The sequence below is a fragment of the Solea senegalensis genome, unplaced genomic scaffold (genome assembly GCF_019176455.1).
Source record: "Solea senegalensis isolate Sse05_10M unplaced genomic scaffold, IFAPA_SoseM_1 scf7180000015524, whole genome shotgun sequence".
In the NCBI taxonomy this organism is placed as follows: domain Eukaryota; kingdom Metazoa; phylum Chordata; class Actinopteri; order Pleuronectiformes; family Soleidae; genus Solea; species Solea senegalensis.
In genome coordinates, this window is record NW_025321350.1 from 5325 (window position 1) to 19059 (window position 13735).

The 13735-nt window shown below is 42.5% G+C and overlaps 1 protein-coding gene across 2 annotated transcripts; it reads left to right on the forward strand.

Moving 5' to 3' along the window:
* The first annotated feature begins 2301 nt into the window (after positions 1 to 2301).
* Positions 2302 to 13206, forward strand: LOC122762313 (heat shock factor protein 2-like). 2 transcript variants are annotated; one of them, XM_044017508.1, is made up of 13 exons: positions 2302 to 2529; positions 2942 to 3050; positions 4110 to 4237; positions 5307 to 5431; positions 5940 to 6015; positions 6879 to 6940; positions 7485 to 7563; positions 7640 to 7773; positions 7902 to 8174; positions 8785 to 8887; positions 9196 to 9256; positions 12151 to 12283; positions 12362 to 12417. In XM_044017508.1, the coding sequence occupies exons 1-13, from the start codon at positions 2437 to 2439 to the stop codon at positions 12363 to 12365; spliced, it is 1380 nt and encodes a 459-aa protein (XP_043873443.1). In that variant the 5' UTR covers positions 2302 to 2436; the 3' UTR covers positions 12366 to 12417. The 2 variants fall into 2 exon arrangements, with proteins under 2 accessions (XP_043873443.1, XP_043873442.1); XM_044017507.1 differs by lacking the exon at positions 12151 to 12283 and having other exon boundaries at positions 12362 to 13206.
* Positions 13207 to 13735: the final 529 nt, after the last annotated feature.

Below are 13735 nucleotides of genomic sequence, written 5' to 3' on the forward strand. Positions count from 1 at the left end.
ACTAGACATGAATATAAAACGTGTTTTTAATCCATGTATCCATATATACATATGTATATGTATACATACATGTATGTATACATATACATATGTATATATTTACAGTGCGGGGGTGAATGTGGAGCAGACATGAAAGCAGAAGTGTGGTAAACGCAGCACTGAGGGAACATGTTTGTTGACGTCACACACATAAACAACACTGACCCACATTACACAACATCGTCAATCCGTGTGTCTGAATGTGAATTCTTACCGTTCATATTGATGCCGTTTAGAAAGCGGTTTCTCTATGTCGAGGATGAAGACGTCGCAGTTTTCCCAGCGTCCCTCTCGTTTCGCCCGCAGTCACCGGAGGAAGCACCGCTCACACAATCACCGCCCGCTCGCTCTGTCCGTCTGAGCAAACACGCACTCACACTGCGCGTGAGAGGAAGTGAACACAATCTCTCTCCTCTGTTCTGCTGCTGGCTCATCCTGCAGCAGCGGACAGCAGTGACAGGCAGCAGCAGGTGACGGCAGGCAGTGACAGCAGTGAGCAGCAGCAGTGACAGTGAGCAGTGACAGCAGCAGTGACAGCAGGCAAACAGTAACAGCAATGACAGCAGCAGTGACAGCAGCAGTGACAGCAGCAGCAGCAGCAGCAGCAGTGACAGCAGCAGTGACAGCAGCAGCAGTGACAGCAGCAGCAGTAACAGTGACAGCACAGCAGCAGCAGTAACAGTAACAGCAGCAGTGACGGCGGCGGTAACAGCAGTGACGGCAGCGGTAACGGTGAGTGACAGCGGCAGCAGCGGCGAATGCGATGTAACAGCAGCAGTAAGCAGAGTGAGCAGCAGCAACAGTGACAGCAGCAGCAGCAGTAACAGTGGCAGCAGGCAGCAGCAGTGACAGCAGCAGTGCAGCAGTGACAGCAGTGACAGCAGCAGCAGCAACAGCACACAGCAGCAGTGACAGCAGCAGCAGACAGCAGCAGCGACAGCGCAGCAGTGACAGCAGCAGTGACAGCAGCAGTGACAGTAACAGTGATGACAGACAGCAGTGACAGCAGCAGCAGCACAGCAGCAGCAGCAAGCAGTAACAACAGCAGCAGCAGTAACAGCAGCAGCAGTGACAGCAGCAGCAGCAGTGACAACAGCAGCAGTGAACAGCAGCAGCAGCAGCAGCAGTGACACAGCAGCAGCAGTAACAGCAGCAGCAGCAGCAGCAGTAACCAGTAACAGTAACAGCAGCAGTAACAGTAACAGCAGCAGTGACAGCAGCAGCAGTGACTGTACTGTGCATGTGACACATTAAAAATGCAAACACTTGGAGTTTCATGTATCTCATTAATGAAAAGGTGGAAAAAGAAACGTGCGGTAAAACAACGTGTGAAAACGAATGAAACAGTAAATAACACACGGTGGTATTTGATAACACATTAATTACATACAATAAGACAATAAGACAATAAAGATTCATTTGGCTCAGTTATCAATATTAAAAGGTGACAATGAGCTTTGGCTGTATTCCTGTTCCTCCCTCACTGTCTTTATATCAACTTCATTTTACTGTAGAAATATGGACAACTTTAAAGGTTCAGTCATGATATTTGTCATTTGTCAATAAATGTTTTCACCAAACATTCCATTGAGTTTGTATTTGATGTGAGATCTCAGTGATTTTGTATAAAGTTAAACATCTGCACAGTGTGAGGTTATAGAAATATTTGTGCTGCTGCTGCTGCTGCTGCTGCTGCTTTCTCAAAATTATAATGACTCTAAAGCAAGTGCAGCAGCGGCCTCTGGTGGTTGTAAAGGGAAGTGTAAAAAGCTTCTAACCAGGACCAAACCTGCTTAGCTTCCGAGATCAGACTGTGACACACACTCACACTGCATTTATACATGTGGATCATCATCTATCTGTCTGTCTGTCTATCTGTCTGTCTGTCTGTCTGTCTGTTCATATAAGTGTTGACATTTCACTGAAGGCAAAGAGTTAGTACTTTTATTTTGAAGAGTACAGCGCAAACATAGCCAATCAGAAGCAAGGGGGCACAGAAGACCCACCCACCAATGAAAATTAGATATTTGTTAGTAAGACCAGTGAAACTGAATTCTTGTTTTTTTTTTCCTGATTTCCTGTTTTTTATTTTTATTTTTTTGGCCAAAATTGAATAAACAGAACAAACTCACCTTGGTCTCAAAAGGGCTCCGTGTACTTTTTGTTGCAGTACCACGAGTGGCCGCTGGAAAAAAAGGGGGCGGTGCTTTATCCACGTCTTACAATACATAGATGATTGTCAGCCAATCTGCTTCCGCCGCCTGGACCGGATGTTGTGAGCCATTACTGTTTTCCTTGGGCCAAGGAGAGAGTGGAACATCAGCTGAACACAAGTGTCGGACCAGAGCCGTCGCTGCGCAGTTTGAGTCCAGCGGTTTGTGCCGTTACGTTAGAAACATGAAGCAAAACTCCAACGTCCCGGCGTTCCTCACCAAGCTGTGGACGCTGGTCGAGGACGCGGACACCAATGAATTCATCTGCTGGAGTCAGGTACGTGACAACTGAGCGGAGTTAGCCCCCCAGCAAGCTAACGTGACCGCGTAGTCAACTAACCCGTTACTAACCCGTTACTAACCCGTTACTAACCCGTACTAACCCGTTACAATTGGACGTGCTGGGCTCTGCGACCACTTATACAAATGCTACATGACTTACTTCAGCAAATAACACCATTGAGAAGCATTAGCTTTGGCCTAACACAGATGGCCATTGAGCTCCCTTTATTACTAACCTGCTGCTTAACTAGCATACCTAGCCAAATGCATCTGCGTCATGCCAGCATCACTTCATCTTTAACTTTAGGGCTGAGGGAGTGTGTGTGTGTGTGTGTGTGTGTGTGTGTGAGTGAGCGATAAGAGTGTGACACAGTTTTGACTGTCATGTTGCTGCTGGTTGTTTCCAGGAGGGCAACAGCTTCCTAGTGTTGGATGAGCAGCGCTTTGCCAAGGAGATTCTCCCCAAGTTCTTCAAGCACAACAACATGGCCAGTTTCATCAGGCAGCTCAACATGTGTAAGATAGTCACTCACACAACCACACCCTAGTGTTCCACATGACTGACAAGTTGTACCATATGGTGTTAGAACGTTCAAAAGCAGGGTACTTCAAAGGTGCATACACAGATGGTGAGGTGGTGAACTGAAATCTTATTGTAGATTCACTGTATCATAAATGTTCAAATTAGGCCACGGTAGAGATTTTCTTTATACCCACCAACCACAATAAAGTGAGCTGACCTAAACTAAAGGTGTAAGGTTTGTGCACACCTTACCTCCTCCCGCTAACCAGAAGCTGCTGCCATAGCGCCCATGACGTCTGGGTGACACAGGCATTCAAACCTCTCTCACACACACAGACTAAGTGCTGATTTGTCTGCCCCTTCTTTCCACTCAAAAAAAATAAATATGTTTCCAGTTATGAGTACGAATCCACAGTTGTGAATTTACGAATCTGCAGCAGTCGCATAACTCTTAAATATGTCACAGTGGGCCCAGGCATTGTGTATTGAGCAGAAGAATTAAAGGATTTCACACACTGCACATGCGATCACAGCTAATGACTAACGTCAAATCTACTGACTGTCTGATCAGCGTATTCTCTGTCTCCTCCTGTCTTTCACACACGGTGAAATAAAGAGAGCAGGAAACAAATCCTATTTTTACTTGAACCAACAACACAGATCTGCTGCACTGCACATCCACAGTTAGTCACAGCGCTTCTCAATGTGTGTGTGAGTGTGTCCGTGTCTGACTCTCTCACCCACAGTAATCACAGTTAGTTAGTTAAATTGTGCTTTTCCTTCTCGGTCTCGTTTCTGTTATTATATCTGTAATGTCTTCTTCTCTGTTTTTGAAGTAGCATCACAGCACAACTTACAGTCCATGTAAGGGTATATATGAGAATACAGAGATATTGAAATGATGATTTTTTTAAATAGCAAAGAAAGAGATTGTTTACGTTCCTGTGCTGATCGCTGAATCCCTGTGTCTGTCTTTGTGTTTGCATGTATAACTTAAGAGGGTGTGTTCGCTGCTGCTTTTTAATTATCACTGTGTGTGTGTGTGTGCACAGATGGATTCCGTAAAGTAATGCACATCGACACAGGCATCGTAAAACAGGAGCGGGATGGTCCAGTGGAGTTTCAGCACCCTTACTTCAAACATGGACAGGACGACTTGTTGGAGAACATCAAGAGGAAGGTGCAGTCATCCTCCTCTCCCTCTGTCTGCTGAATGTAGGATCCTGTGACTCAACAGGATTAGATGTGTTTTCATTACCATAAAATAACCAACCAACTAGGGCTGCTTGATTATGGGAAACATAATAATCACGTTTCTTTCAAACGATTACTCTTTGACGTGAACTTAAAGAAAATAGAATTTATAGCATGTCAAAAAATGGCTTTGAACATGAAATTTTGAATTGGAATCGACTTTAAATGATTGTGTATATCTTCACTCACACATGCATGTTTAACCCAGGGATTCCACTGAATACATAATGTCACGTTTCGTTTGAAATGTGTTGGAATGTATGTTACATGTATGTTTCCTACTATATCAAAGGATAGTGTCAGCTGCAGTGTGCTGCAGTGAGGACTGCAGGTATATAGTGCCTCACACATAAACTCCTGTGGGCGCTCATCGCGTTGGTAATAAACGTAAATAAAACAGAGCCACGCCCAATCCCAATCAAGTTGATAGACTTGTGTGTCTATCAAGCCGTTTGCATTGACAAGTGGATACTGATGTGAAAATAACCCTAAACCACAGTGACCCATTTGTAATAACCTGCATTTATGTCTGAATTTGTCTTAAAATGAGTTTTCACTGTTAACACACTCTCTATGCCAATTTAGAAAGTAATACATGAACGGCTGCAATGATTAATCTATTATTAAATGAATGATCGTTGATTAATTGGTTTTAGTTTTTGTGGATAAAACAAGACATTATAGAAAATCATCTATTGAGTAGGGGTGGGGGGGGGGCGATACAGTGAAAGATAGAGTATTATATCACGTGTGAAACACTATAACACAATATATGATTTCACAAATACTCAGTACTTTGCAATATGTCTTTGTATGGAAGAAATAACTGACCGATTCATGGAGAAAATATTTGAAAGATTAATTGATGAATGAGGTTAATGTTGGTGGTTTTATTGTTAGTGATTAAGTCTGCTCTTTTTCTCATTTGCTGGCTCATTTCTTATCTGTCATCTGCAAAAGTAGTATTAGTACACACAAGACTGTTGTCATTTCAGGTTTCTAATGCTCGGCCGGACGAGAGCAAGATGCGACAGGAGGACCTGACCAAGATCTTGGCCAGTGTCCACAGTGTTCACAGTAAACAGGAGAACATCGATGCCAGGTTGGCAACACTCAAGAGGTATGTATGTTTAAAGATCATGGAAACGTGGGGGAATTATTTGACTATTATTTAACTAATTAGATTTGACTTTGGCACAGTGCTTGGAGTGCCCATCCTTACGCCACACCCTTTATTGCTGAGAGTTCTGTCATAACTAGTAGAAGCTGCACTTCACTTAAACTTAGATTTGTGTTTTTTGCCTGCTTGTGCCTCATTCTCATAAACTCCATTACCTGGAGGTTTTCAGGCCAGACTTTGCCTCGTGTACATAGAAACATGTGATCTTGCAGTGAAAGTTAAGTCAACCAACCAAAAATGTTAGCCCTCTCCATGGCTGCAGTGCATGCAGTGGCATCGCTTTCATTTATTCATTTCAAAAAAAGCACCTCAAAAGCGTCTCACCTACTGTCACATGTGACGCGCGTTGCCTCGCTGAATGTGAATGCATGAAAAACGTAACTGTATCACCAGCTGTGAACACGCACACGTGTCGTTGACTGGTAATGATGGTTGTTTTGTTGTTTAGGGAGAATGAATCTCTGTGGAGGGAGATCTCAGACCTGAGGCAGAAACATGCTCATCAGCAACAGCTCATCAAAAAGGTGAGCAAATCACTGGCAGCCAAATCTTACTGTGTACACCGGGGTCTGAATGAATGGACTGCATTTCTGTTGTAGGATGATACATATGGTATATAACTGTGTGTGTGTGTATATACACCATATATCTGAATGGTATATATTATGGCATGAAATGAATCCTTTGAAACCTTGAATATATGGAATGAAGCTCCTAACGTAAGGATCTTTATGTGCAGAGGATCCGAGAGATCTGAGTCAAACGTGTTGACAGACTCTTTTCATTGTTGTCACTCAAACAGATGCATCAGATGAGCGGATCTGTTCAGCTAACTGCTCAAAGAGAGAGAGTGTTCTCTGGTGTAGGGAGTTCATAATCTGAGGTTTCACGTTTGTGCAAAGAGACTTTCCAGCGTTTAATAGGTGCTGTTCCACCGTGTCCTCACATCTTGTTGGAACCACTTTATTATTATATATTATATTATTATTATTATTATAATAATTATTATTATTATTATTATTAAACTGATATTGGACAGACTTGCGTCATCACAACATTGTTTCTATGATGACAGTCTTTTGGCCGAAAACTGAAAATGGCCTTTTAGGCAATTTCCAGCCGATTTGTTTTGACTGCTGAATTTTAGGTACATCGCTAATACACACACACACACACACACACACGTCTAACGTGTTCTAATAAACCCAGTGTTTCAGTACATGCAGCAATGAACCAGTGATGCAGCTTCATCAGAATTTCATCGGAACTTTTCCTAAACAATTAAGGTCGATGAAGTTTGTATTGATTAGTTTATCCAGCAGACCATTAGCATCTGCGCTAAAGCTATTAAAACTATTATCTCAATGACTGTTTCTTTTTTTCCCAGCTGATTCATTTCATTGTGACATTGGTGCAGAACAACCACATCCTGAATTTAAAACGCAAGAGGTGAGTTTTAAAAGAGACACACTTTCATTTCCAGCTTGCTTTCTAGTAAGAGCTCCTTTAAACAGCTGCTCAGCCACTGGTTTATCTCCATGTTGTCTTATTATAAGGTATTGACCTTCATTTGTGTTAAAATGTCCACTTAAGCCAGAGGGTCCAAGCATATAGTTGACGATATAGTGCTTCAATGAAAACTCTGCCTGATAAGTACGGTGGTTCAAAGCGTGGTCTCAAGGCTCCACGCCTTCAACTAACATCTAACAAGCACAGTTAACACAGTAAATAACAACCCTCATTAAGCATGATACAAACAAACAACACAAAATACACAGTTATTCTGTCACAAAGGGTTATATGTGTTAAAATTGTTATATGATTGAGGTAAAGTGGTTGTGATCGAACATCATCATCATCATTATGCCCAATAAATCAATAATTGAATGTGACTCTGGATTGAAATAAATAAATAAAATGACAGTGCCATGATCTGAAGGCAGTTCAGTGAAACAGTATCTTTGTTTTAAATATTGATGTGTCTTTGCATCAGGCCCATTCTGATGAACAGCACTGGAAAGAAGTCCAAGTACAAACATCAGATCTATGATGACAAAGTGTGCGTGGAACAGGTCAGTAAATGTCTTTGTCCTTTTAATAGAGAGAACCTTGACGAGGTCCAGGTTGTGACTGTGTGTCTCGTTTTAGACGTCTGTCAACAGTCTGAATGGCGTGAAGAGCTCTGAGATGTCAGAGGACGTCATCGTCTGTGACATGACTGAGAATGAAGCCGAGGTGACGGCGGAGATCGCAGACGACTCACCCAGAGCCTATGACCCGGGGTAACATCACTCTACTGGTTCAGCTCATGACCTGGATTTTACAGATCAGTCCCGGATAACTAAAGATGACTTGAATTGTTTTTAAAATACAGAATTGTGTATTCTTCACGTCTTGTTCACTCCCACAGGGATGTAGAAATTGTGGAGTTGGAGCTGCCAGCAGAGACTGAGGTGAGCACCACCTGCACAGACAACATCAAACAGAAGGAGGCGGGGCTTTCAGCAGCAGCAGCAGATGATGACAGCCTGAGGAGCAGCACTGCAGACAGCAGTGGAGCAACAAGCAGTGCTCTGCAGCTCAATAAACCCTCAGGTCTGAGTGTGGAGGACCCTGTCACGATGATGGACTCCATCCTGAAAGAGAACGGAGCAATATCACAGAACATCAACCTACTGGGCAAGTAAGTGCCAGCCTTCACTGCTTCATTTGGTCCACAGTGGACCGTCCACTAGATGACTCTTCAGATCAATGCAGTCAGTTACCATCAGCTGATGGACAGGAAATGTTCATGTGTATTTTATGAAGTTTGGATGTGTTTCAACAGCTGAACCTTTTACAATAGTGAGTAAAACAAGTCAACGTACTCTCCTGCCGTATGTTTCCAAATGAAATGTGTTCTCCCGATGTTTTGCTTATTGGGTTTATCAGATATCACACGGAGAATCATGGCGTATGGACCGAGCCGTGTGTTTTCATACATCGCACTGATTTCCCTTATTTTCACTATGTATTTATAATAACGCAAGAGATAAGCATGTAAAGTCTTCATTTAATATTTCATTGTATGTAATGAAAAGTTTATTTTTTGTGTGTGTTTCTTGTTACGTGTGTCTATTTAAGATCACTGTATGGCATTAAAAACATTTTGTATTTCCATTCTCAACAATGACCTGACTTTGACTGTTTTGGACCTCTTGAACATTACATTTATACACGTGCATGTATCTGAATGTAATGTTCAAGTGCTGTGTGGTGATTCTCCTTCACTGTGTGTAATTGTGTTTGGTCAGGGTGGAGCTGATGGACTATCTGGACAGCATTGACTGCAGTCTGGAGGATTTCCAGGCCATGTTGTATGGAAAACAGTTTAATGTTGATTTTGACGTCATAGAGGTGAACTATCACTCCCACATGCAAACGTCCATGTTTAGTTATCAGAGACACTAACATTTAAATATTATAAAAATATGATGAAATACACACACAGAATAAAAAGAAGAGCACAGAAGAGATTCAATACAAGTTTAAAAACATGATTTGTTTTTACCAACTGATGCATTCAACTAGTTTAGACAGTTCAGTGAAGATGAAGACATGTCATTATTTATATGTGTATGTGCTCTATCAGTTTTTCAATATAGTCTTTTATTTGTCTGTGTTGCTTTGAAACTCACTTCTTTGTTGTCCATGTGCTTTTTCAGGAGAGTTTGTCCTCTAAAGAGAACACGGGACAGCTAAGCAGGACAGATAAGGACAATCCAGGTGAGTGGACAACACACACACACGGTCTCAACAAGAGCTTATACATCCATGGAATAAAGGAAGAAATACATTTATAGCAGACTTAATAGATGAGGGTTCATGTCAGGTCATCAAACACACGACAGTATTCAAAGTATTTTAGAAATAATTGGCCAAACAAAGACTCAAAGTTCTGTACTGGTTAGTATCGACGTGGAAAAGGCATTCGACTGTGACATTTCTCTATCACGTGTTAGAGCCGTTTGATTCAATACAAAAATCTCTACAACTGATTAAAACACCGTATCAAAAGCCTTCGGCTAGAGTGAATATTAAGAAGGAAATTAGAGGTGTCACAGTTAACGATGTCCAGCATAAAATTGGGCCTTTTGCCGATGACATATTAGCTTTCCTCAAACAACCGATCACAGCGCTCCTAATCTGATGAAGTTGCTAGATCCTATATAGACATCTGTCAGGATATAAAATCATCAGTGTATCTAAAACTCAGATTTGAACACTCACCTATAACACATCGAGAGAGACCCAGGAGTCATACAAATTGAATTGGAAGTAAAAAACAATTCAATATTTGGGTGTTATGATAAAAACCTAAAATCTCCCTAAAATAAAACAAGAAATACAGAAAGATATAACCTGGTCGACCTTACCAATTCTTTCAATTCAATTTTATTTGTATAGCGCCAAATCATAACATACATGATCTCAGGTCTGTACATAGACAACATCAAAGAGAGCAGAGAAACACAACAGTTCACACAATGAGCAAACACTAGGCATCAGTGGAGAGAAAACACTCCTCACAGAACCAGGCTCACACATGTGCAGCATCTGCCTCGACCGGTTGGGGTGAAAGGAAAATGGAGGACAGCGGAGAGGTGGGGGACAGAAAGGGGGGAAGAGAAAGGACAAGAGGGAGATGAGGGAGAGACAGAAGAGAGAGAGAGACCAGGAGCAGATACACAACAACTGTATCAAGTTACAAGTTTATACAGTTAATGATATCGACTTTTTAATTATAGCACAATAATAATGGTGATGATATGTATGATATGGATAGCCTCGAAAACTGGATCTGGATCCTGCAACCTGCAAGATGAGGATACAGAGAGAGAGAGAGGGAAGGAAGGAAAGACACAAACTAGGGAGAGAAAGAGACAAGGTTAATGACATATCAAAAGTTATAATCATACCCTGAGTGTGAGAGAGTGAATGTGTGTGTACCACAGGAAAATCCCCCAGCAGTTTAGTTCTATAGCAGCAGAACTAAGAGATGGTCCAGAACCAGCTCTAACTATAGGCTTTATCAAAAAGGAAAAGTTTTAAGTCTAACTTTAAATACACAGAGAGAGGCTCCGCCTCCCGAACTGTCATTGGAAGCTGGTTCCACTGAAGGGGAGGAGCCTGGTAACTGAAGGCTCTGCCTCCCATTCTACTCTTACAGACTCTGGGAACCACAAGTAAACCTGTATTTTGTGACCTAAGTGGTCTGTTAGGGTGATAGGGTACCACTGGACTGAAGTTGAAGAATTGATATTGTTAAAATCAATATACTACCCACATTTCTGTACATGTTCCAATCCCCCGAGACCAATTCATGAGTTGGGATAGAATGATCTCCACATTTGTTTGGGGGCAAAAAACCTAGAGTAATATAATCTAGTATAAGGAAGAAATGATAACAGAATAAGCCACACCCCCTTCCTATATATTTTTCAAGCTATTTCATTTCAAATGTCCAGTTTTGTATGTATTATATATGTATTGTTGTGTGTAGCACATACAGAGAGGTGTGCTTTCTCCTTTTGGCCACAAGGTGGAGTATCTGCTAAAGTGTAAACAAGGCGAGCACATGTGTATGAGAGCAGTTTCCTCCCAGTTCCATAGCGATTACAGCGCGGCAGAGAAATAGAGTGCGTGACCAAAGACTGAAAAAGCGTGACACTTGAGAGTCCTGCGTATCATTATTGGTTTTCTCCCCGGCTGCCCACTCCCACTGCATGTTAATAATTCCACGAGTGGGGATTGAGGAAGTGACGTCAGCCTATGACTAAACATTATTACGCTATTTCATCTTGTCTCGTTTTGGTCAACGGAAATGAAGAGACATTTAACAGTTTTTATTTTCTAAACCACATTTGGTCTCGTTTTTATTCCTCAATATTGCATTATATATTTTATTATAGTTATTGTCACATGACCACCATTTACGTTTCGTCTCGTTTTTGTCACATGAAAAAGGTTCGTTGACAACGATATTCTCTCATAATTTTCGTTGACGAAAGCACCCTCTGATACCCTCTGGTCTTGGTCTTGTCTTGGTCTCGATACCCTCTGGTCTTGGTCTTGTCTTGGTCTGGATACCCTCTGGTCTTGGTCTTGTCTTGGTCTGGATACCCTCTGGTCTTGGTCTTGTCTTGGTCTGGATACCCTCTGGTCTTGGTCTTGTCTTGGCCTCGATACCCTCTGGTCTTGGTCTTGTCTTGGTCTTGTCTTGGTCTCGATACCCTCTGGTCTTGGTCTTGTCTTGGCCTCGATACCCTCTGGTCTTGGTCTTGTCTATACCCTCTGGTCTTGGTCTTGTCTTGGTCTCATACCCTCTGGTCTTGGTCTTGTCTTGGTCTCGATACCCTCTGGTCTTGGTCTTGTCTTGGTCTCGGTTTAGGCGGTCTTGTCTACAAGTGTAGTACAGATGCAACTAACCTCGATATCTAACACTGGGACAGTTGAAGAATCTCATTGCTGGTCGGCTTCCACAACTAGAAGTTGACCAGTTAATTGGACCAATATTTGCCATGTTTTAATCCAAAAATATTCCCTTGTCCTGAAACAACTTCACTGGTTACCCGTTTGTTTCGCCATCGAATTCAAAATCCTTCTTTTAACATTCACAGCCCTCCATATCTCACTGACCTGCTCCACATTCGTCCTCATCCTCCCTCCTCTCCTCACCACCTGCCCTCCTGTCCACAATGGGACGAAGGCCGTTCTCCCACATCCGAACAATAACACTTACATCAGTACAAGGTTTAGTGGGAGTTGTACACAGAATGGTCTCAGCATCTTCAGTGAGATGCTGATCTTTTCTTTTTTCCTTTTTTCCAGATAAACAGTTGATCCAGTACATCTCCTGCCCCCTACTGGCCTTCCTTGATGGCTGCACTCCTCCTCCAGAGCTGGACCTGGGCGGCGGCGGTGGCAGCAGCAGCAGCAGCAGCAGCAGCAGCAGCAGCACAGGCTTCTCCAACTCACACCTCCAACCCTCGTCCAGCTCCAGTGCTTCAGTGGAGGCTGATGCATTGTCAGATCTACTGGACTCCAGCCTGGAGCCAAAGCAGCCCTCCAGCAGCTCTCTGATCCGCCTGGAGCCTCTGACGGAGGCCGAGGCCAGCGAGGAGACACTCTTCTACCTGTGTGAACTGAGTCCTGCAGGACTGGAGACAAACTCCGCCCAGCTGGACAGAGTGTGAGACAGTGAGACCGTCAGTGACTGCCCCTCCATCTTCCACATATTCCTGACGTGCTGACGTAGTGTGTCATCATTTGTTCAGCTCTTGAAGTGCAGGACTGCAGTTTGTTCACATCAGTAAAACAACGTCTGACAGGTTATTGAGCCCGTGTGTGCTGCGCGTCCCGTCATATTTACATTTTTAGCATCCATGTTAACTGTCGATTCCAGCGTCCTGTCTGTATTTCACATGTTTGTGGTTTCCAGTGAAAATAGACAGAAAAGATCTGTTGATTCTGATATTGACGGCATGATCATAGGGTCTCTGTTTCAAAGCTGCTTTACACTTTTGACATTCTCACTCATTGTCATTGTTACGGCCCTGGCCAAGGGAAACCAGGGCTAACGTGTGTGTGTGTGTGTGTGTGTTTCCAAAGAAAGCCAACATAAGTCCAAGTTTAAATGTGTAGCAGTTTTATTAAAGTTCAGGATCAATGCCAAACAAATAACAAACCAAATCTTCTCTTTACAAACTTAATTTAATTTTAAATGACACAAAAACTAATCTCCTAACTCAAAACAGGAGGCAGATGAAACTAAAATGTTACTGCTACTTTTTAACTTCAAAATGAACTCTCAAACAATATTACCATGGTTATTTATCTTAAATAAACAAGAAAGACTGCTGTTAAATGTAAAATGTTCCAGCCCTTGTTACCGCTGTAACTGAATCACTAGAGTCGGTGAATTTAAATGATTGGTTCAGTATTTCCTGAATGGGCGGAGCGTAGAAACTGAAGTGAAATATATGACTACACAGGTTGTGATTCAGCTCGCCATCGACTCCTCTGTTAAATACTGACCTTTTAGACCTTTGAGACCTTTGAGACCTTTCCTTGCCAAATGTTGGTCTACAGTTCAGCATTGTTTGGTCTGGTTTTTGTCAGACGTCACGTTCTGTTGACGTCACATCGTAGTATCGCTCAGCTCGCTTGGAACGCACAGCTCGAAGTGTAAAGTGAAAAAGCGTC

Coding starts and splice junctions, on each gene's coding strand:
- LOC122762313 (XM_044017507.1), top strand. CDS start 2,437: ATGAAGCAAAACTCCAACGTCCCGGCGTTCCTCACCAAGCTGTGGACG. Junction 2,530..2,941: donor AATTCATCTGCTGGAGTCAG/GTACGTGACAAC, acceptor GGTTGTTTCCAG/GAGGGCAACAGCTTCCTAGT. Junction 5,432..5,939: donor AGGTTGGCAACACTCAAGAG/GTATGTATGTTT, acceptor TTTGTTGTTTAG/GGAGAATGAATCTCTGTGGA.